At 42.8% G+C, this 24,188-nt stretch overlaps 2 protein-coding genes across 2 annotated transcripts in view; both read left to right on the top strand.

Moving 5' to 3' along the window:
- The window catches only part of l2hgdh (L-2-hydroxyglutarate dehydrogenase), a 7,259-nt gene extending 7,258 nt beyond the window's left edge, over window position 1 (top strand). The window contains exon 10 of the mRNA XM_088433262.1: window position 1. This exon is cut by the window's left edge and continues 550 nt beyond it. The gene's annotated coding sequence lies outside the window, so the exon portion shown is untranslated.
- A 2,858-nt stretch (window positions 2-2,859) lies between these two features.
- Window positions 2,860-22,942, top strand: sos2 (son of sevenless homolog 2 (Drosophila)). The gene is made up of 23 exons (XM_088433827.1): window positions 2,860-3,774; window positions 10,158-10,283; window positions 10,362-10,493; window positions 10,572-10,736; window positions 11,491-11,697; window positions 12,768-12,911; window positions 12,993-13,103; window positions 14,633-14,731; window positions 15,164-15,291; window positions 15,423-16,093; window positions 16,667-16,748; window positions 16,835-16,957; window positions 17,252-17,364; window positions 17,536-17,758; window positions 17,827-17,946; window positions 18,016-18,178; window positions 18,428-18,545; window positions 18,618-18,790; window positions 19,094-19,210; window positions 19,628-19,892; window positions 19,974-20,015; window positions 20,536-20,639; window positions 21,003-22,942. The coding sequence occupies exons 1-23, from the start codon at window positions 3,691-3,693 to the stop codon at window positions 21,498-21,500; spliced, it is 4,008 nt and encodes a 1,335-aa protein (XP_088289953.1). The 5' UTR covers window positions 2,860-3,690; the 3' UTR covers window positions 21,501-22,942.
- Window positions 22,943-24,188: the final 1,246 nt, after the last annotated feature.

Raw genomic sequence — 24,188 nt, 5'->3', positions numbered from 1 at the left:
ATATATATATGTATATGTATATATATATATATGTATATGTATTTATATATATATATATATATATATATATATATATATATATATATATATATATATATATATATATATATATATATATATATATATATATAAAACATTAATTTGTGTGTGTGTGTCTAAATACACCTAATTGCCTATACATATACAGTATATACTAATATATATATATATATATATATATATATATATATATATATATATATATATATATATATATATAGTATATATATATAGTATATATATATATATATATATATTTTTTTTTTTTTTAACTTTGTCAAGTGCCAAAGTAGCATCTAAAAAGTTAAGTACAAAGTCTTACCTAAAGTGATTATTGCAAGTAACTGATTATTTTCATAGTTAATTACGAGTATGAAAGTACTTAAAGTAATCAAGTATCGTCACCTTTAGTTTAGTTACCTAAAATAATTGAATGGTTTAGTAATCGTTGCAGCTTTAGTACTTGACAAGCCAAGATCTTTACTTTAATTGCTTAAAGTAATTGATAATTGTACTATAATTTACCTGCGTAAATTATCTTTAGTCTTTAATAACCTAAAGTACTACTAAGAAAGGAGCCATTTTTAGACCCTCATTTAGCCAGTTAGTACAACATTACCTAAACTAATTGATGACTTTAGGTAATTAGGTACTAATGTGAGTTTACTCCACTTTGTTTACTTTAGTTTCCTAAAGTAATCAAATGCTTTGGTAATCATTGCAGCTTTAGTTACCCAAGTTACTGACCTACTTTAATTACATAAAGTAATCAAGTAATCAAATGCTTTGGTAATCATTGCAGCTTTAGTTACCCAAGTTACTGACCTACTTTAATTACATAAAGTAATCAATTATTTTATGATTTATTTACTTAAAGTACCTTCGTAAAGTAACTTCAGCATTTTAATATGTCAAGAAGTACTAAGAAAGCAGACATTTTAGACCCTCTTTTAGCCAAATAGTACTTCACTACTTAGAGTAATTGATTATTTCAAAAGTGATTGGTTACACTATATATACATATATATATATATATATATATATATATATATATATATATATATATATATATATATATATATATATATATATATATATATATATATATATATATATATAGTGATAAACAACCAAAACGAAGATTATTTTTTTCAAAATTACATTTCAAGTGATTTGACGATGCTTTAAGAACGCTAAAGTGGGGGCAGGGGGGCGGGGCTGTGTTACGTCATTTAAAAAAAAAATGCAATCTGTACTCAAATGAAGTGAAACTTCCACGCACGACCAGAAATGTTTTTTTTTTTTTTATATATATATATATATGAATAGCAGTATTTTGGGGTATGCGTGGCTTTTCTGGAAATGTTCTGTTTTTAATTTTAAATTCTAAAGTGTGCTATAGTTAAACTTGTTGGAATGAAAATATACTGTATGTCGTCATTCTACAATAAGGCTTTTTTTTTTCTTCCTCTTTTTATTGACTTCCTGCTCAGTGTCACTCAACTGCATCGTGACAACGCGCAACTCAGGATATTGCCTTATGCCATATTTACACCTTAATTATTCTTATAACTTTAAACATGAATTTGTTTTGGACAAATGAATGTTACTGTCTTTTTATAAAATAAAGAGAAAATATTTTAAAACGACACAAGTTATACCTGGTTTATTCTTTTGGTCATTTTTTGTGTCATTGTTGCTCTATATGCATAGCTCTAAAAAACAGTCAATATTTCGATATTGTTTGTAATATTTTTTTTTTATTTTATTTTGGGAGTAGTACCATTTCCGTCCGTTAGAGGGCATACGAGCACTCAGGTCACATCAACCTTTAAATGTATGCAGCACAGAACCGTGAAATAATTAAATTTCTTTCTACATATAATCGTTGGTAATTTAATTCATTGACATTTAGTAAAACATTTGTCATTCTACACACAATTAATAATGCAAATTTAATTCAAGTCAAATTTGTTTCATTTTAATATTTTTACTTATTCAATTCCAAATGTAACGAATTAAACATTAAATTTGATAAGCTATTTTATTTTGGCGCTTTTGTCCCGCTTTAAAAAAGCACGTCTCGAAAGTTTAAAGGAATATTAAAATGTATACATACATTTCGAGTATTTTTGTGTGTACATATATATTTATTATATATATATATATGTGTGTTTATGTTCATATGTATTGGTATGTAGCCTAATGATGAATATTTCCACGTTTCATTTTGGCTTTGAGAAGTCACTAGTATTAAAAAATAAATTGACTTTTTTGATAAATTTATGGACTGCGATCTAAAACTACCAATAGGTATAAATGCAGGATTTTTAATTATGATTTTTTTATGTATATTATTTAGATTTTAATTGAAATATGCTGTTATTACAACAGTGTTTTTCAAGTCCCATGTATTTAACTATTTATTGAAAAGATACAATTGAAAATTAAATGAAGAAAATACATTTTATTGCTAATAGTTGCTATTTTAAAGCGCCTGTAGTTGTTAGTCATCTGGATAATAACATTATCCGTCTTTTTCCCGAGTGATAATTTCTTCCTGTTTGACGAGCCGGATTAAGAATCTTAACGGGCCGCATATGGCCCCCGGGCCGTAGTTTGGTTCCTCCAAAATTACATTTGTAATTAGACATTTTTTAATGCAAGACGTGGACGTAAACAACACATTGTTTTCTTGGAACAAACTTGTTTTTTTATGAATAATAATGACTACGAAGAACACCGCCAGGCAGGCATGCAGGCGGGCGGGCAGGCAGCCGAATTGCCCCGAACGAACATCTCGTCCGACTTCCCAAAGCGAACCAAAAACCATCCCGGCTGGCTGCACCTCCTCCTCCTCCGCCACCGCCGCTTGGTTCGAGAAGACGCTCCCCCCAGGCGGGACTTGACCGTATCTCCGCCGGAATTCTCCGCATTGGGACTACTGGTTCTTTTTTTTTTTTTTTTTGAAAGGGGGTTTTGAACGCTCTCCAGCGGGAGAAGATGTTCCCGTGCGACTGCGGAGAAAGTGTGCCTTGTTCGTCGGAGGCCAGCGGCGGCTTTGCTCCGCCGAGCGAGCTAGCTAGCTAGCTAGCATTACAGGTGTCTTTTTCGGCGATTAAGAACCCACCGCGTTGCCATTTTTTTATTGTTTATCGGCCTTCTAAACTCCCAAATGTCGCCGCTAGATTCCACTTAACGTGCCTGCGGTAGGTTTTAATCGGCGAGGGTGTCACTTAGCCACCTTGTTGTTAGCCGTTAGCTTCCAAGTTAGCCGCCGTCCGTGCTGTGTTTACACGGAACGCTGGGCCACCCCTCACCCCCTCTCGTTAGCAGCTAAAGCTAACGAGTGGACCCCGGAGCTACATGTGCTTCATCCCGAATGTAGCTCGATTTTCACCGCCTTAAGAAAAGAGAAAAATTCAAACAAGACACCCCCGCCGCCGAGCTAGCCTAGCCTGGTTCACATACAGTACAAGTCAAGCAGCCGGCCGCATCGGACCGACGGACGGAGTCTTAAGCCGTGCCTGCCGCCTTGGACTGACCCACCCACCCACAAAAGGGGGCTCACTATCCGCCGGGGCCGATGCTGACAGTTCGGGCCGGAGCACGGCAACGCCAGGAGCCGCCACCGCCACCACCGCAGCAGCGATGCAGCCCCAGCAGATCTACGACTTTTCCAGTGACGAGAACAGTCACAAGTGGAGAGGCCTCTTCGTGCAAGCTCTACGCAAGGTAAACGACGGGGGCTTCACGTTTTCACAACATCAACATTTTGCCATTAAAAAGCACTTGCATTGCCGAATAACAATAACGTAATAAAATAACAAGTAACCAGTTTTAGTAACTTTCAAAACCGAGTAATTGAGTTTGCAGGTTAACTGCGACAATTACACTAAAAATGCAAGACAATCCCACTAGAATATCGCGACTTTATTTGGGGTTAAGCAAATGTGCAAACTACGGCCAGGGGGCCATATGCAGCCCATCAAGCTTTTTTATCCGGTCCGCTAAGCACAAAGAAATTAGTTAGAAAAAGAGTGATAATGTTAACATCCTCAAGGACAGCAGAACTATAATTCTTTGAAATAGTAACTGTTAGCAATTAAAAAAGCTTTATTTTCATCAAATTTTCAGCTGCTGTAAAAGTCTTTTCAATAAATACTGCAGTTAAATACATGGGACTTGAAAAAAACTATTAAAATGCGTTTGTTGATTTTCTATTGAAATGAAAGCACATGCTTTCTAGATATCCCGTTTTTCTCTCTTGTGATGTGAATTATCAAAACACTCCGTCAATCTGCTCCTGGTTCAGACCTTTTGCAAAATTTTTGAAGCCATTGTGGCCCTCGAATCAAAAACTTTGCTAACCAAATCAGTCACAGAATGTTTGCAAGTGTCCTGACTCCCATTTAAAAAGATATTCTACTTTTTACACAATTTTTAATAGTTAAAAGTTGATATTATGTGTATATATTTTGCCTTTTTGTTTGTCGTACATAGGGAAACAATGTGATGCAAACCTGCGGTCGAAAATTCATTTTCTTTTCCTACGAATTTATTAATGGGATCACCCACTGAGAAAAATGCCAAGCAAACTTTCGCAGTGTACTTTTCTGTTTTATTCTGTATTTTACGCTTCAAAACAAGGAACTTGGTAGAAAATTCCCTGCTGTCTTCGCCATTCGAATTCAAAATTTCGACTTTCGAAATTCTCATTAAAAATGCCAGGAAAGCCCACTAGAACAGCCGAAGGTTATTTTGGGGTTAATCAGTCACAAAATGTTTGCAGATGTGTCTTGACTCCCTTTTTAAACAATATTCCACTTATTACGCCATTTTTCCTGCCTCAGAGCAGTAAATTTAGTGGAAAATAGTGTGAAAAACGAATCCACACCGCTTTGCTGTATTCGTAACCGCTTCTCGGTGTGTCCTTGTAGCCGTGACGTTTTCATAACATCAAACATTTGCCACAAAAGAAAGCGCTCGTATTGCTGAATAATAATTATGTATTTTGACAACTAGTTACTTAACTTGGAAATATTCAAAACCAAGTAAAAGAAACTTACTTTTCCAAGATAACTACAGCAGACATGTCAGGAAAGCCCACTAAAACTGCTAGACTTATTAATTGATATTGTTTGTCAAGATACGGCTCACTACACAAAAATAATTATTTTTGAGACGGAATCATTTAGGCCTTTAACATGAGAGTTTTAATGTGATTAATATTGAAAGGTCCCATCCCCAGTTAAGAGGCTGTGCTCTCACGATAATAATGGAAAATGTTTTGAGATTTACCATGACCAAGTTTGAAAAGTAAGCAAGTGAAGAACATATTTTTTTTTTCCTCAGTGTGTGTGTCACATTATTCAGTGAGAAACCCCAAAATGGTTCCCATGAGTTTACTGTCAAGGAAACTTCCAGAAGGGGAAGTTGTTTTGACGATTATATCTTTCTTTCCATAACCATCGTTATCTCTTTTGGTCTGATCTGACTGTCAGCAAGTTATCATTGTCCATCTGCGATTTTTAAGCTAGGCCTTTATTAGCTGGAAATTCAAATTCCGCTACTGGTTCGGAACCTTTGTGAGGGGGCCAAGCGGAGTCCTGCGCGGTGCCATCGTGCTTAGCAACACGGCAAGCTGCCGCTGCTCCGTCGGCCGCTGAGACAAACGAAGCGAAAGCGAGAGCAGGCGATGTGGCCGTCGCTTTGTCTCAACTTGTTACGCAAGCGCTGCAGGGAAAGTGTCACACACTCAGACACACAAGAGCTGTTTATGCTCTTGACCCCTAGACGCCTTCTAGTTTTTTTCTTTGTTTATTTGCTTTCCGAACGCTTTTTTCGTTATTTTACTAACCGGAACTGATTTGAAGAACTTGGAATGAAAATACAGCGATTTCCCCCCCACTTCACTATTAATGGGGGGTGTCAACCCCCCCGCGAAGTAGGGTATCAGTTCCTAGATTTCTATGTACATCCCAATATAGCCGCAGTAACCATAAACAATTGTTTTTTTTTTGGTATTTTTTGCGTATTTTATTTCCTTTCTCCTATTATTTAACATTACATTATCCTTATTAACATTATTGTATGTTCATATACAATGTTAAAGTCAGTCAACTAACATATAAACACTTGCCGAACGTTAATCTATGAATTTACTGTATTTTTAGCCGACGTTAGCGGGTTAGCAACAACTAACAACTACTAACTATTAAGTGCAACCTCTACACAAACGAACACAACAACAGAATAAACACTCGTCGCTTACTAAACATAGGCAGTAGCGTGCGTTATCAACATAAATGATAATAAACTATATAGATGTGCTAACGTTGTCATTCACTACGTCACCATAACGAGCCGAATGACGCACAGAGAACGTAAAACAGGAAACGGAAATGCAACGCGACCCGACAAATTAAAAGCAAGCATTTCAAAATAATATAAAAAGCGTCACGAATCTATCGCTTGAAGAATTCTTAACATAGTTATTAACTAATATTACTTAGTTATTTGATGAATACATTACTGTATAATGTACTTTTTTGCTTTTTTACTGAGACCGCGATATCTGAGATCGCGAAGTAGGAGGGGTCACTGTATATCAAGTAGGGCTGTCACTATCAAATGTGTTTTAAATCTGTTTTGACCTTTTGATTGCACGAATGTGCAGTCGGCTAATGCTAGCTTTTCTCAGGCACATCAAGCGATGACGGCGTTGGCCGTCTCGACCACGGCGTGCTCTCGCGTGGTCCCGGCTATTCCGGACGGCGGCGGCGGCTCGTGTCGGCCGTCGCGTAACACGGTTCATTTAGCTCCTGACACGCCACCGTCAATGACAACTGCGCATTCCCGGCGTCTGGCCTTTCGCTGGCATCAAGAGTCGCGTCTACGCTTTCTTCATTCCTTTGCCGTGTTGAGTTCACGGGCCGTGGCGGCCGGCGTTTAAAGCTACGACCGGCCAGATTTCAAGTCTGCTTAATTAACACCTTGACCATCATTTCGCACGCTGAAACTGTCCGGTCTCTTTAAGTCCCAAGAGTGGACTGTATCTTTATTAGGGTCATTCCATCAAATTTGAAATCATCTACATATAAAATACTAAAACATGCAGGGTTAGTATGTTCAGTACTTAGCTTTGTAACAGATGTCACAGTGACTTGTATTGTGACTGTGTGATTTTTGGGGTTGTTTTTCCAGCTCTATACAAAAAAAAGAACATTTTGATGTTAGCCTGAGTGTTCGCAAAAAAGTGGACATTTGATTGTCATTGGTTTTCATCAAAAATGAGCAGCTACGACGCTCAAGTGGATTGACAACAATTAGAATGCAAATCATGAGCGACACTCTATTTTTTGCGGATCATATTGACCCTTTTTAAAGGAAAAGAAATTCATTATACAAGCATTATTTATTCATTCATTTCTGTTAATTACATTTCTAATGCAATAGTTAGGAATGTACTTAGTAATGTGATAGAGCCGTCACTGGATTTTCTTTTTTCTGTTCTGATACTTTTGTGCAGTTAAACACATCTCGGGTCAGGCTGACCCAGGAACGTTATTGCTAGTCCGACCTTGACGTAATACCCGTTGCGTCCCAAGACTTTTGTCCTTTTAGCTGATGACATCACGGATGTCCCTAAGCTGCCTTTTAAGCATCGCCATTACCACAATTTTGTTGTTTGCGTTGTGTGCTTTTGTCTGCGTGTGATGATTTGGTGCGTGTGTGTGTGTGTATGTGTGTGAGTGTGTGTGTGAGTGTGTTTGAACCTGCACGCGCGTGTCATTTGTCTGCGAGTTGATCTCTGCCCTGTGCTTTCCCCAGACAGTCTGCTCGTAATGGCCGGTGATGTCATGGCGTGAATCACAAACAGTGACACATGCTTGGCTTTAATAACAAGCCCCACCCCCCCACCACACACACACAACCTGCAACCTGAGCCCCATGTAACCCCCCCCCCCCCCCCCCCCACACACACACACACACACACACACACACACAGCCCAGTGAATAATCAATTGAATTAGACATGTTAAGCCTGTATCAACACTGTCCAGTTGCTATTGTACATCCCAGCCTTTGTTTTCCATTTAAAAAACAAAAACAAAAAAAACTTTTAATGTTACCAATAGTCTAAATCAAGCAAAAATAAAGCCCACATTATTCCAAACAAGGGAGCTGAGAATGCGCAACTGGAGCATTTTGACCAAAATTGTTGTTGGTTTAATTTAATTTCGCACTTAAACTTTTTTTTTGTTTTTTAACAAAGACTAAAACTTCTCACTTGTATTTTGTCCTATATTTAATTTAGTACAGGTTAAACCTAAATTTACTTTGTGTGTTTTTGTGAGGGGGTGGTGTATATATAGCCTTTTTTTCAGATCTAAACTAAATGAAACAGCACTGTAAAATTACTCGTCATTCATTTATTAGAAATTGTATTCATCAATAATACGTCTATAAAAAGTGGTTTAGAAGCGGTGTGAGTAAAATATTTTTACATGTAATTGGGTAATTGTTGGTAATTCATTTACTGCCATTGATGGTTCTAGATCCATTTGAACTCATTCACTGCCTTTGCGGACCATAGATGTCCATTATTACCTTCATATATATTCAATATTTGTCCTTTTTTTAGATCTGTATTTCATGCAATATTATTTTTAGTATTTTTGTGTCTTTTTGTTTTGACGAGCAGTATCGAAAGCTCCTGCGTGCTCATCCCGAGCGCTCGGGCCGATGCGATCTCCGTGCGTCTTTCCGCCTCGCTCCCGCGGCGCCGGCGTCCGGTGGGCGTGTGGAGGGCTTGTTGGGGGCGGCGGCGGTTGACACGTGTTGCGCGCGGGCTTCGGTGAAGCGAGCCAACAATTTGGGTGAATGCAGCAGGAGGGGGAAACCCCCGTGCTTGCGCGCCGCCGTGACTCACCACTCTCGGCGTCCTCTGGAATTTGGTCAAGTGCACGCGTGCAACATTCCACCTCATAGCCTACTTCTGCTTTTAATAACATCTATTTATTCCTAGCAAGTGCGTGCTTTTTCTATGTCGAGCTATCTTATGTCCAGTCAGTCTCGTGAGTGAGCCGACGTCCGTAAACAGCAAACCGGACAACTTTTGATTTTTGGCTTGTAGGCTGAAAGTTCACGACGCAAGTAAAGGGCAGGACTTTTTTTTTTTTTTTTTTTTCTTAAGCAGTCGATCTCAGCCACAACCCTCGGAGGAGACTTCCTGCGGCATCTCCAGTCAAGTCAGCGCATAGGAATGCTCGGCACCAATGACGTTGACCTTTTTATGTCTTAGCGCTCACATTCCTTCCTTCCTTTTGCCTTCCCGGTGGCCTACTTTGCCACGCTACTCCACCTTGTTGTTTGGTGTCCACCTGCTCGGGCCCATCTCAACTGACTGCATTCTTGCCAGAGGGCTCGGCAGGCGCGGCCCCGATGACAACATCTTTCGGGGGCGCGTCCACACCTGAGGCCCCGCCCTCGGTTTATGCCTTAGTGTCGACGTTGACGAGAAGCTAATTGCGCTACTTATAAATGCAGCTGCACTCTAACCTACTTCTTCTACTTTATAAACTTGTACATTGTAATTATTCTAACTCATTCAATTACAAAGACATGTTTTAATTTATTTCTTTAGTACTTAAATCATTTAACAAGCCATTTTTAGAACCTCTGCTTGTCACAAGAAAAAATATAAATAACTGCCTGGGATTGAATAAACACAAAATGAACAAACTATTACAATTTTTTAAATTAACAGTGCAGAATATAATTATTTTGTGTCCTCTGATTGCTTGTTTGAGCCATAATATGTCAGAAAATACTTGAAAGAAATATTCCCAAACAAAAGCAGATGTTTGCAAACATTTTACTCTGAATCAATGCAATGCTAATCGTCTCATTTCATAGAAAATAATAAAAATCTGTTTATTTGGTCATCGATCAGGTGTCAATTCATCATTGCACCTCTACAGTGGATGAATCTGTATTACGGTACACAATTCCAGACTTATTATGCATAATATTTTGGTCTTATAGGCCTGGCTTATGCATAAATCAGTTGAGTAAGCCATTACTCACTAATTATTTCCTTCCCATGTGTTCAGGTGCAGAAGCAGGTCCATCCCAACCTCCAGGCCAAGGAGGACGCCTTGCAGCACATTGAGGAGCTGATCCTGCAGCTGCTCAACATGCTGTGTGTGGCGCAGCCTCGCTCCGTGCAGGACGTGGAGGTAAAATGCTGGCCGCCTCGCGCCGCCGTCTTCGGAAGGCGTCCGCTTAACGTTCGATCTACGTCGGCGTGTCCCCAGGAGCGAGTTCAGAAGACCTTCCCCCACCCGATAGACAAGTGGGCCATCGCCGACGCGCAGTCGGCCATCGAGAAGCGAAAGAGGAGGAATCCCTTACTTCTCCCCGTGGACAAGATACACCCACTGCTTAAGGTTCTGGAAACGCCGATTCGTCCGCGTGACACGCCGCCGCCGCCGCCCGCTGACTCCTTATTTGCGCGTTCCCCGCAGGAGGTCCTGGGCTACAGGGTGGACTACCACGTGTCACTCTACATCGTGGCTGTCGTCGAGTACATATCGGCGGACATTTTGAAGTTGGCCGGCAACTATGTGGGCAACATTCGGCACTACGAGATCAGCCAGCAGGATATCAAAGTATCCATGTGTGCCGACAAGGTGAACTTCTTGAATCGTTTGTGGCATTAAAATTCTAGTTTATTTCTGATTTCTTGTTTTTTTTTCTGTTTTTTTAACACTTCCCCAGTTTTGTGTGTCAACTGCTTATACCAGGGGCTTACTGAATGATTTTGAAATGTAATCGAATTGTGATTCTGGTTTATTGTGCAATTATTTTCCAAGGACCTCTCCCTATTTATTTGTCAAGAAACCCAAGTAATAATTTAATCTGTACTACAATAAACAATATTAGTTTTACTTCTGTAAATATTCTGGTCTTGAAGGTTTAAGTTCGACTTAAGACTTGTATTCACTGTAGCAACCGCCAACAAAAAGTGTAGCAGACAAGTGTTGAGAATGCAAGTCATAAATTATACTCCAGCAAAAATGTGGTTTTATGACATGACATGACCTTTTCATATTTCGTTTTTATAATAATGGAAACATGGACATCACTTCTTGAGCACTTAACCTATCAAGACACTACAAAAGTAAATAAATATACCTACATGCAAAATAATAATGACTTTTTTTTTCTTCTTTTTCCCCCCAAGTTGTAAGCCTTTGCAATTAGAATATACCCTTGCGATGTCACTTTTAGAAAGCTAGTGAGCTACTCATGTGGTGAGCTACATTTTTGATGTGAAAAATGGATCAAAATCCGTTTTGAAACACCTGATTTTACTTGAAGGTCACATCGGTCACCCCTACCAGGACATGACTGTAAAAGCCCGCACGCGCTTTGACTTTGCAGGTGTTGATGGACATGTTCGACCAGGAGGATGACATCGGCCTCATGTCGCAGTGCGCGGATGAGCCCTCCACGTCGGGGGAGCTGACGTACGACGACCTGGTGCGGCTGGAGATCGCCGAGGAGCGCCAATACCTACGCGAGCTGGACCTCATCATCAAAGTGTTCCGGCACCACTTCCTGTCCAACTCCAAAATCTTCACGCCGCGAGTAAGTGAGGCGCACGGGCCGCCGCTTCTACGCCGCCACCCGGGAGAACTTTGAATCCGGCTTACTAACTGTCAACTTTTCAAGCTTAGTGTAATTACAAACACATTTATGCCAAATCCCACATAAGCGTATTGAAGGATTACCCACGGCGTAGCAAATGAAACCCAAACACGGCTTTGCTTACTATGTGAAGACGTGAATGGAAAGTCGGGCCCGCCGCTGCAGCTTATGCATAGTTGCTCTTTTTCGGGGTAATTTGCGGCACGGCTCGGGTGAGGAGGCCCTCGCGGAATGCGCAGCATGTTATTATGTTGAGACAAGGACGGCCTCGCCAAAATCGCGCCAATTATGTCTGCTCAGCCCGCCTGCCGGTGAAAAACCATGCCGCCGCTTCTTCTGCTCCACTCACTCTTGTTTTGAGAGGAGGCACCTTCCTTTTACGTAATAGTAATGAAAGTGACGTTTGCATTTTTCCACCCCTTTTTCCCCATTGATCCTGGAAAGCACATATTGAATGTTGATCAGCTTTTATTTTCCTCGATATGGGGGCAGGGGGGGTAATATATGTATACAGTATACAACAGCCTCTCATTCCCATTTTTCTTGTGGATTTAGTCGGGGTCTTCTGTAATCAACTCATCCATCCATTTATTACCTTAACCGCTTATCCTCCCGGGGGTCACGGGTGTCATTAACTCATTTAATCCCTAAGGCATATTATTATGACTTTTCAAAAACAGACATTGAAAACAGACAGGTACTTTTTTTCTTTTTTTTTTAGATTTTGGATAAAGTGGGGTCTAAAAATGACTCATGCTAAATAAATTAAGTACTAAAGAAATCAATGACATTGAGATATGACGATTTAAGTATTTTGAAAAAATAAATAAGTGTCTGGGACTGAATGAATGAAAACATATGTCATAAACATAATATGTTTTGGGCTTGAATGAGTTAAAATATAGCCGGTGTCTGGCGGAATTCTTGTATCTCCAGAAACATCACGATTCATCCACTTGTCTATATAAATGCCGTCAAAAGTAAAAAGCAACTTCTGATTTGCGGCTCAGGATGTGGAGGTGATCTTCAGCAACATCCTGGACATCCACGAGCTGACGGTGAAGCTGCTGGGCCTCATCGAAGACGCCGTGGAGATGACGGCGGACGGAAGCCCTCACCCGCTGGTGGGCAGCTGCTTCGAGGACCTGGCTGAGGTGCGCTCATTTTTCACCTCCGCGGAATAAAGGCGTCCGTGCGTATGTATGGTGTAACCCGGTTCTCCGCCGGGCGTGCAGGAGCAAGCGTTCGATCCCTATGAGACGCTCTCCCAGGACATCCTCAGCAGAGACTTTCACGAGCACTTCAATAACCTGATGGCTCGACCCACCGTGGGCCTCTACTTCCAGGTACCGCCAGTTTTGCTCTTACTGTCATTTTCCCAGAAGTAGTCATGGACACGGAAATCTTCCGTAAAAATCTTTCTAACCTTTACAGCAATATTTTGACTTATTCACTGCCAGCCCGGTTGGAACGCTGTCAATTTCAGTTAGTGGTTTCATTTATTCTGTAAAAATAGATCTTTGATGTCTATAATCGGCAGTGAATGAGTTCAATGGGCGCGTGCTTTCACGGAACCTTCCTGACAAGGCACACATACAAAGAACTTAACTTCAACCTACTTCCTTGATACCAATTACAAATTCTGTAATACCTTGATCTGTACTGTATTTTAGTGGGAAAGAAATAATTGCAATCCGCCATTGGGATTTTGTGAGGATAGATTTTATATGAAATATTAAAATACACTGAACTTCCAAAGTCATGGTTTGACATTAAAAAATTCACGTATCATAATAGCCTAGCCCCTGTTAGTCATTGATAAAGAAAGCCTTTTTGTTCAGGCCAAAGAAATAACAGCATTGCCTTGTCTCCATCTGGGGGCCTCTCTGTGCCAAGGTAACAATTTGAAGTGAGTTGAGGAGTTTCATTAATACCCGGATTGCACATCCTCAAATGTCTAAGAAGTAGCCGCTAACACCTTTGATTTCATAAATGAAAGGTGCTCTTTTCATCGCTAGATGTTACTGACTTCCTTTGTGTTTGGTTTTAGAGCTCACTGTGTGTTTTTCCAAAATAAACCATTTACACTCCCGCTTCTTAAAAAACAACACACCCTAAAAAAGACAATAAAAATACTTTTTGCACGGAGGTAAAAGTCAGGTCACTCTGTCTATTTGTTCCTGTGGTGCTTTGAAGCCGGGCCAGGCCGGACTGGGCCGCCGGGTGGAATTCCTCCCCTGGAGGATTTTGCGACATATTGGGCGTCCTGTGTACAGTTTATTCACCGCAGCCGCGTTGTTTTTTTTGGACATTCCTCGCACGGAATCGCGCTCGGAGGTTGCGGCCTGATCCCACGAGGCTTGACGCCAACGTAACATCCACCTAGGGTTCGCAGGCAACCATTTTAGGGACAGGGGGTCTGCGGTGCCCCCACTTTGAGCATATTGATTGTCCAGTCCTCCCATCGGGGGAAGAGGAGATTTAAATGGCCGCTTCTTCTCTGGTTACTGCTCTTCCCGCCCCCACTCTGGCATATGTCAGCCTTTCCAAACGTGCGAGCTGTACTGTACATCTTCTGAGTTTTCTTTGGGAATCATTTAGTATCAAACGCGCCCTGCACGAAATTAAAATGAAACATACGCAATCGGGACAAGTCCAAACACATGCCAGCCATCTTGGGTCTAAGCTTCTTCAGAACTTGTAAAAATGAGGATGAGAGTTGACATGTTTGTGTTTGTGGGGGGAACAAATGAATGCCCCCACCCCCCACCCCCCTTCCCGTTTTGCCTCAAGTCACATTAGAAGCGAGTTAGGAATCCACAGGCTTGTTTTTTTTGTTATTACTCATTTTTGCATGTATTTCTTTTCCCCTCAGTCCGTAGCAGAAGGTTTCAAAGAGGCCGTCCAGTACGTCCTTCCACAACTGATGATGGTGCCTGTGTACCACTGCATGCACTACTTTGAACTCCTGCAGGTACGGCTCTTGCATTTAGGAGTTAAATTTTGAAGAAAAAAAAATAGCACATTTTACTACCAAATATTTCAATTGTAAATTTCCTCTTGACACTAGTCTTTTATTTTATTTTTAACTGTAATCTTTTTAATTTGTCGATATTTAATAAATTATTCTCCATGTATCGATACTGGTATAGCTCACGCTCATCTCTTGAGTGCTCATACTGGTGAAGTGGTATCAAACATTCCTATTTAGTACCATATTTAAAAAAATACGTTACATTCAACATATATTGAATAATATATAAATATATATTGATGTATAAATGTATCTATATTAATTGGTAAGATACTGTGATACATTTTTCAACCATATGACCTAGCTCCACATTGCCACAGGGAGCAAGATGTGATGACAGTACAGTACTTGTTTGTTTTTTTCTAATTACAGCAACTTCAGGAGCGTAGTCAAGACCAGGATGACCGGGAGTGTCTGAAGCAGGCCATCACGGCACTGCTCAACCTCCAGTCGAGCGTGGAGCGCATCTATGCCAAGCAACAGCCTCGTCGAAAACCCGGGTATGTGCGAAGAGGCTTACGTTTGTACAGCTATGTCGAAAACACGCGGGAAAAGAAAATGACACCAGTGCAGGAAAACGTACATTTTTCGAGGGCTGGCGTGTGACTCGCGCTTTTGGCGATCCCCGCAGCGAGCCCATGTACCGGCTGTACAGTCGTCAGATTCGGAGCAAACAGCTGGCCATCAAGCGCATGAACGAGATCCAGAAGAGCATCGACGGCTGGGAGGGCAAGGACATCGGCCAGTGCTGCAGCGAGTTCATCCTGGAGGGTCCTCTGCTGCGCGCCGGCGCCAAGCACGAGCGCCACAACTTCCTCTTTGACGGTCTCATGATCAGTTGCAAGGCCAACCAGAGCTCGCGGCTGCCCGGCGCGGGCAGCGGCGCCGATTACCGCCTAAAGGAGAAGTTTGTTCTGCGCAAAGTGCGCATCGTGGACCGCGAGGACTCGCCCGGAGACCTCGGGCTCGGACTGCGGCACGCCTTCGAACTGATAGGCAAGGACGAGAACTGTGCCGTGTTTTGCGCGCGGAGCGCCGAGGAGAAGGCGGCGTGGATGGCGGCGCTGGTGACGCTGCAGTACCGCTCCACGCTGGACCGCATGCTGGACACGGTGCTGCAGCACGAGGAGCGGGCGCACCCCCTCCGGCTGCCCTCGCCGGAGGTTTACCGCTTCGCCGTGCAGGACTCGGAAGAGAACATCGTCTTTGAGGACAAAGTGCAGAGCAAAACGGGCATCCCCATCATCAAGGCGGGCACCGTGGTCAAACTCATCGAGAGGCTCACGTACCACATGTATGCTGGTAAGAAATGTAAAAAACGTGATTCAAAAGCGCATCATCTCCGGTTTCTCAGCAGAGCAGAGTTCTCCGCCGGCTCCCAACAATCTTGGTGTCGCTAATGCTTATCTCATGCGATGAACACACAAATTGAAGGAATTTTTACTCTTTTCTTCATCAGAGATTCGAGTAAACCTGTCAACGTACATTTTTTTTTTGTCTGGTTCTGAATCTGTCCAAAAAAAAATTCCGTCTAGCGCATCAGGTTTTCATAAAAATAATATCACAGTACAGTAATAAATGTAATCATGTTTATGAATTAAGGGTTAGGCTCAGTAACCGTTTGTTTTACGTCGTAGCTATAAACTACGGGACAAGGCATTTTCTGCTAGGTAATAAGCAAAATATTTTATAAACTGTACCAAAAAGACATTCATGGACACATTTTGATTCAGATTTGCTTTTGACCATTGTAACAACATAAGTGGAGCGCAAACCAAGGCCAATCCCCCCAAATTATTATGGTTTTGCTCCAGTTTTGATAATTAGCTTACTCGCATATTAGTTTCACCAAACTAAATGTTGTCTCTCTCTTAGATCCGAACTTTGTGCGCACTTTTTTGACCACATACCGATCCTTCTGCAAGCCTCAGGAACTTCTGACACTGCTGATTGACAGGTACTCTTGTCCCTTCAACACATCGCAAAGTCTTTTTATTAGTATTCTTATTATGCCATTAAACTCCCGTTCTCCTGCCTGTTTAGGATTGAAATCCCTGAGCCGGAGCCCACGGAGGAGGACCGGCAGGCCCTCTGGAACGGCGACCAGCCCATGGCGGCTGAGCTTCAGAGGTTCCGGAAAGAATACGTGCAGCCGGTCCAGCTCAGGTAAACTAGACGGGGTTTCAAATAAGAAGTTGGGTGAGAGATTGGCAACTTAATAAACAATTAAAACATCTCCGTTGGGCTGCATGCATTTCTATTAACCACGGGAGTTTTTGTTATACCAAATACGCATTTAACATTTCATTCAAAAAGACAAGATTCTAACGTATACAAATACGGAAGCCGGAGTTATTAAAATCTTTGTGGTTAGCCCCACGGCTCCAAAAATACAGCAAAAATGGGTCATGCGGATCTTCTGGGATAATTGCTCCGTTCTGCCTTGTCTTTGCTCCACAGGGTTCTCAACGTTTTCCGCCAGTGGGTGGAGCATCATTTCTACGACTTTGAAAACGACCCCGAGCTGAGGACTCGCTTAGAGGAATACATCACAAGCAAAATCCAACTGCGAGGTCAGACATCCTGCTTGAAAGGAGATATAAGAAAGGTCCCAAGTGTCTTGGGGGTGCATTTTTGCTTCTGACATTGATGTATGGTTTCTTTAATTTTGCGTACGAGCAATTAAAAAAGTCTTTTGTTCTCTTCGTGTCCTTTCCATTACGTTTCCACCAATTCCGCCCCAGGCAAGTCCATGAGGAAGTGGGTGGAGTCCATCAACAAGATCATCCGGCGCAAGCTGCAGACGCAGTCAAACGGCGTGAGCCACAACATCACCTTCGAGAGCCCGCCCCCGCCCATAGAGTGGCACATCTGCCGCGCCGGCCAGGTGGACTCCTTTGACCTCATGACCCTGCATCCCATCGAGATTGCCCGCCAGCTGACCCTGCTGGAGTCGGAGCTCTACAGGTGAGTCGACGGCCGTCTCGCCGGCCGGGTGGCCAAACGCTCGTTAACGGCGCTCCGGCCGCCCGCAGGGCCGTGCGTCCGTCCGAGCTTGTGGGAAGCGTGTGGACCAAAGAGGACAAAGAAAAGAACTCGCCCAACTTGCTCCGGATGATCCGGCACACCACCAACCTCACGTTGTGGTTTGAAAAGTGAGCGCCGCGCCATATATTCATCCGTGCGGTACGGTCCAAACTAACAAAAGTACCAATCCGTATCAGGTGCATCGTTGAGACCATGAACCTGGAGGAGCGCGTGGCGGTGTGGATGCGCGTCATCGAGATTCTGCAGGTCTTTCAGGAGCTCAACAACTTTAACGGCGTGCTGGAGGTCGTCAGCGCCATCAACTCTGTCCCCGTCTACCGCCTGGACCACACTTATGAGGTAAATAATACTCTAGATTAGCATTTAGCAAACTAGGGTCCGTGATCAGGTTTTCCGCAGGTCTCAGCAAATCTATTGTCATTCTTTTTGATGTTGTTCCGGGAAGATTGCAACTTCTTTTTCAAATTAAGAGAAAATGAATTGGAACTTGACAGCACCAAAATGTTTACATCAATATCGGTGTCGAATGTGAAAAAATTGACCGTATTTGCCAAAAACTGCCCCATTTGACCATTTGTGTATGTGCAGGCCATACCAGAGAGAAAGAAAAGGATCCTGGAGGAGGCCATGGAACTCAGTCAAGATCATTTCAAGAAGTACTTAGCTAAACTCAAGTCCATCAACCCACCCTGCGTGCCTTTCTTCGGTACGGCGGCCGCAAACCCAAGGCGCATCTTTTGTCTCCTCGGAGCTAAAACGTGGGCCGTCCCTTCCACAGGTATCTACCTGACCAATATCCTCAAGACGGAGGAGGGCAACCCGGACTTCCTAAAACGCCATGGCAAGGAGCTGATCAACTTCAGCAAGCGGAGGAAAGTGGCTGAAATCACCGGCGAGATCCAGCAGTACCAGAACCAGCCTTACTGCCTTAAAGTGGAGCACGACATCAGGGTGCGTGCACGTGCATTTTTCCCATGACTATCTCACTTTTCACCCCCAAAATGGCTCATTCATTCATTTTTTTCATTTCCGCACTTTTTGACCCATTCAAACAGTTGCAACATTTCAATGTTCAGCTCATCCATATTAAAATTGTTTCCCCAAAAAGCAAAACGAATTTTCATCATTCCAAATCGCTCAATATATCTCCACATGCCTCCGCATTTTTCACTATCATTCTGTTAATTCAGAATATTTGTATTACAAAGAATTCCACGTCAGTTTGGTCTTGACTTATTTGTTTCGAATCCTCAGAGGTTCTTTGAGAACTTGAACCCGATGGGAAACAGAAGCGAAAAGGAGTTTTCGGACTACTTGTTCAACATGTCCATGGAGATCGAGCCCAGGAACTGCAGACAAGCGCCTCGATTTGTAAGCCGACGCCCGCCACCTTCTGATACCTTTCCAAAAGGTCTTGCTTGCTAACCTGACATCTTGCTAGGAACACGCTCGACCTCTCGGGTCTTCTATTAGTGTTGACGTCTAAGTACTTGTTTTCCTTGTCTAAAAACAGCCAATGCATTACTTTTATTTATTTTTGCCACCTAAAAAACCTATATAAAAATATTTGTAATCTAAACTTACCGCATTGCTGCCCAGGGAGAGGATAATAGCAATATATGTATTAGGGTTCGAATTTTAATCATCATCACGAATCAAGCGCTTTGTTATCCTGCCGCCAGGGGGCAATGTTTCCCAAATGTTTGCCTCTACTTTTCTCAGCCTCATGTATTACTTTATCAGAAGTGTATGTCAGGGTTTAATCGGCGCGTCCGCTCCCGCTCCCAGCCCAGAAAGACGACCTACACGCTGAAATCGCCGGGGATCCGGCCCGTGCGAACGTCTACCTCCGGCACCCTGAAGGGCCACCCGGTGCCCCTGGAGAGAGAGCCGGCCCACAAAATCACCTTCCGGAGCATCGCCGAGGCGGACGCCGAGACGCCGGCGTCGGCCTCGGTGCCCACGTCCCCCAACACGCCCACGCCGCCGCAGTCGGCCTCCTCGGACCTCAGCTCGGTCTTCATGGAGCACGACCTCAGCAGCTCCTTCGGCGGTGCGTTCGGGACCCGCGTGCAATCGGGAGGATCGTTTAGCCATCCAGTAAATCTCACCTCTCCCTTGTTGGATCCCGCAGGTTCCAACTCCATTTTTGCGCCGGTTCTCCTGCCGCCTTCAAGTGAGTTTTGACCTCGGTCGTCGGATTCGGAGTGCCCCTTTTTTTTTTTCCCCCAGGTGCTACTTAGAAAACCCAATTACCCATGGCTTTTACTGCTACCACTCTGAATGACAAAATGCTGCTTTCCTAAGATTTCCTATTCTTTAGCAGCTATTCATATCATGCACCTCATACCACTTTTCATGTCGTGTAATATTGAGAAATTCATACGACTTTTATGTTCTACGTGTGAAATTTGTTTCAACAAACATCTGTCTGCTTTCATGAAAGCGCAAAAATCGGAGAATCATTTCTGCCGAGTGGCTGAAAAGATTTGGGCTTTTAGTTAATAGCGCGAAGTGATTGCGCAATCGTTAAAACCGTCTTTTAATTTCATAATCGGTTCGATGACTCGATTCATTTTGACAGCCCTGCTGCCATGCGTAACTGCTATTCAAGAATATGTCTTGTAGTCCTACTAAGAGTTTTTGCGTGTGTTTTTGCGTGAATTTTTTCATTCGCGTTTTTCTTTTTCTGTCAGAGTTCCAGTCCGTGTCATGCGGCAGCCTCCACCAGCTGGGGGAGGAGCTCCTCAAACCGCCGCCCCTTCCGCCTCGAAGGAAGGACACCATGTCGGAAAGCAAAGTAAGACTCAAGACTGCTGACGCCATTTGTAAATGTTGACATTTTCATTTCAATGCGTTACGTAAAGTTTTGACAAATGACAAAATGCCGTAATTCCCCAAATATAAGACACATTTTTAGCTGGAACGGCAGCTCACCTTAGCATTCTTTTCGTGAAAAGAAGCGAGCATACTGAACCGACGTCCGAGTCCGTCCTCGTTCACGTGCAGGAATATTACCGAAACGGAGACTTTATGACATCTTCGCCTGATTCGGTTAGAGAATTAGGCGGATAGAGAAGACGCAAAGATATTCCGTTTGACCGGTTAATCAATTGTTTGTCAATCGGTTTGGAGCTGACGATGCGCTTTTGTGTGCGGTTAGAGCTCCCGGTCGGACAGCCCCCCCGCCATCCCCCCGCGGCTGCCCCCGCCCTTGCCCAGGACGCAGCCGCGGACGCCGGGCTACAACGGCCCCTTGGACGGGCCCCTGCCCAGCCCCCCGCCGCCTCCCCCCCGGGACCCCCTCCCCGACACGCCGCCGCCCGTGCCCCAGCGCCCGCCGGAGATCTTCATCAACTACCCGCTCAACCTGCAGCCCTCGCCGGTGGGCCGCTACCACTGGGACTTCGGCAGCTCGCCCGCCTCGCCCAACACGCCGCCCGGCACGCCCTCGCCGCGCGTCCCCCGCCGCGGCTGCCCGCTCAGCGCCAGCCAGAACAGCCTGTGCCCCCTGCCGGCGCCCGCGGCGGCCGCCCCGCCCGTGCCGCCCCGCCACAATTCCGGCCCGCAGCTGCCCAAGCTGCCGCCAAAGACGTACAAGCGCGAGCTGCCGCACGGGCTCCCGCTGGTGGAGAACAGCGCCGCGGCGGGGGAGCCGTAGCCCCGCCTTCCCCCGCCGCTCCCGAGCCTCCCGTCTCCCTCTTTGGCTTCATTCCGGACTCCGGCCGTCGGAGGCCGGCGACGAGCGCTTTACAATTCGGACGGATGGAATGTCTCCGCCTTCTCCTTTTGACTCTTGGGTCGGCGGTTCCGCTTCCCCGCCTCGGCTCGGGCTTCCTCCCGCGTTCCGGCCGCGTGCCCGTTAGGTTTATTGAATGCTTCCAAATCGGCCCGACGTCGGCTGGGATGAGCTCCGGCCCGCCCCTCGCTCGCGATAACGGGAGGGCCCCAAGCCTGAACGTGCAATCTAAAAGACAGTTGGGCCAAAAATAACACAGTTGCGGCTCAATAAGGAAGTGAGAGATTTTTTTTGGTTTTATTTTGGGGGGGGTCGGGGTCACATATTTTTTTTTTTTTTGCACACAAGTCACCCGAATTTGAGGATCGCCAGATTGCCACCGATTTGATATCCCTCCAATGTATTCCGGACAAAAAAAAGAAACGCATTTATAATGAAAGAAACTGTCCTGATCAAGCAGGATTTGCCCAAAGCGAGCCAACTTTTGGGCGCCGAAAACGAGGGGGCGGCCGCTCCCTTTTTGAGCCAAAATTGCATCACGTTTGAGCCAACCGTTTTTTAGCGCGCGGCCCGGCGGTTGCCCGGATGGCTCCAGTTAACTCCCGACCCGATTGAGGACAAGCACTAAACGCAATGAATGGACGGCGAGGGCAAAACGGACGGACGCCATTTGGGAAAGTTCTCACTGTTGTAGCTTCAACTGTTACGCTTCCTTCTCACCGAACAGCTGCCAAAGTCTTATGTATTTTATGCAGGGGGATAAGGGAAAGGGATTCTTCGTTTGCTTTTGCTCTCTTTTTTTTTTTTTTTTTTGTATACTGACTTGCAAAATGTGACTGTGATTCTGCCATCTCCTCAACTCTACACTGTGACTGTTTCCAAGCCACACGAAAAGTTGCCTTTCCCCCCGCTTGGATTTTTTTCCTCCCCCCACATCAAGCCTCCGGCCAAGTTGGATTCGCGTCAAGCCACGATGTCAAAATGGCGGCAGGAGGGCACCGGGATGACCCTTAGAAGCGCCAAATACCTACAAACTTCAACACCCCCCCCCCCCCCCCCCCCCCCCACCCAAACCAGGACTGAAAATCTAGCCAACCGCGCCGCTTCGGATGTGCCTTTTTCTTTTGTTTTCTACTTTACGGTGGTCTCTAATATGCTAAAATGGAAACAAAAACAGAAAAACAAGTTGCCTATGTAACATTTAGAACAAAAAGCTATATGACGATGAACTTGTACATGTCTGTGGATAGTGTGTGTGTGTGTGTGCGTGTGTGTGTATATATATATATATACACTGTATATGTATACATATATATATATATATATGTATATATAGACGTATATGTGTGTGTGTGTATGTATATATATATATATATATATATATATATATATATATGTATATATATATATGTATATATATATGTATATATATATGTGTGTGTGTATATATACATATGTGTATATATATATGTGTGTATACATATATATGTGTATATATATATAATTATATATGTGTATATATACACACACACACATTATTTATATATATATATATATATATAATATATATATATATATATATATATATATATATATGTGTGTGTGTGTATATATATACATATATATGTGTATATATACACACACACATTATATATATATATATATATATATATATATATATATATATATATATATATATGTATATATATATGTATATATATATGTGTGTGTGTATATATACATATGTGTATATATATATGTGTGTATACATATATATGTGTATATATATATAATTATATATGTGTATACATACACACACACATTATTTATATATATATATATAATATATATATGTGTGTGTGTGTATATATATACATATATATGTGTATATATACACACACACATTATATATATATATATATATATATATATATACGGTATATATGATTATATATACGGTATATATAGATATGTATGTGTGTGTATATACTGTATATGTATACACACACACACTGACTAAATAGTTTGTATAAAGTGGCATTTCTGGTTGTTTTTTTATCCGCGGCTGTTCAGTCTACTAATGCCTAGTAATAATCACTCATAAAAATAATAATGAGCAAAGCTGCTAGTCGGATAAAAACCAGAAAAAAAAAATCACCTAACACACTTACAGACAATCTGCAGTGGAAGCCATTTTGTTTCTCTCAAAAGTTGTATTAAAAAAGACGTTAATATGGTGAGCACTTCATCCAACTGAGACTTTTATTAAAGACTTTTCTTTGTAATTTTTTTTTTTTTTTGGAGGGGGGGCGCTATAGGCTGTACTGCTAGCAGCCCCGCCCCCCTTCCCCCATCACAAACGCACATAAACACAAGGTTTAAAAAAAACGTCACCATATCTTAATCAGCTTCTCCTCGTCTTGTCTTGTATTAACTTTTAATCGGAGAGAACTCTTATTTTGTAGTTTTAAAAGATCGGATACTTTTTTTCCTCCATAAATGTAACCATGGATAGTAAGGCTTTTTTTCCTCCTGAAAAAATGAGCACATATAGTGAGGCTATTTTTTTTTTTTCATGTATAGTAAGGCTTTTTTTCACAAAAAAACGAC

The sequence above is a fragment of the Hippichthys cyanospilos genome, chromosome 14 (assembly GCF_059441005.1).
Source record: "Hippichthys cyanospilos isolate Australia breed blue-spotted pipefish chromosome 14, RoL_Hcya_1.0, whole genome shotgun sequence".
In the NCBI taxonomy this organism is placed as follows: domain Eukaryota; kingdom Metazoa; phylum Chordata; class Actinopteri; order Syngnathiformes; family Syngnathidae; genus Hippichthys; species Hippichthys cyanospilos.
The sequence above is the reverse complement of the archived record's forward strand: the minus strand, read 5'-3'. Positions and strand labels throughout refer to the sequence as shown.

Coding starts and splice junctions, on each gene's coding strand:
- sos2 (XM_088433827.1), top strand. CDS start 3,691: ATGCAGCCCCAGCAGATCTACGACTTTTCCAGTGACGAGAACAGTCAC. Junction 3,775..10,157: donor TCGTGCAAGCTCTACGCAAG/GTAAACGACGGG, acceptor CCATGTGTTCAG/GTGCAGAAGCAGGTCCATCC. Junction 10,737..11,490: donor TATCCATGTGTGCCGACAAG/GTGAACTTCTTG, acceptor TTGACTTTGCAG/GTGTTGATGGACATGTTCGA.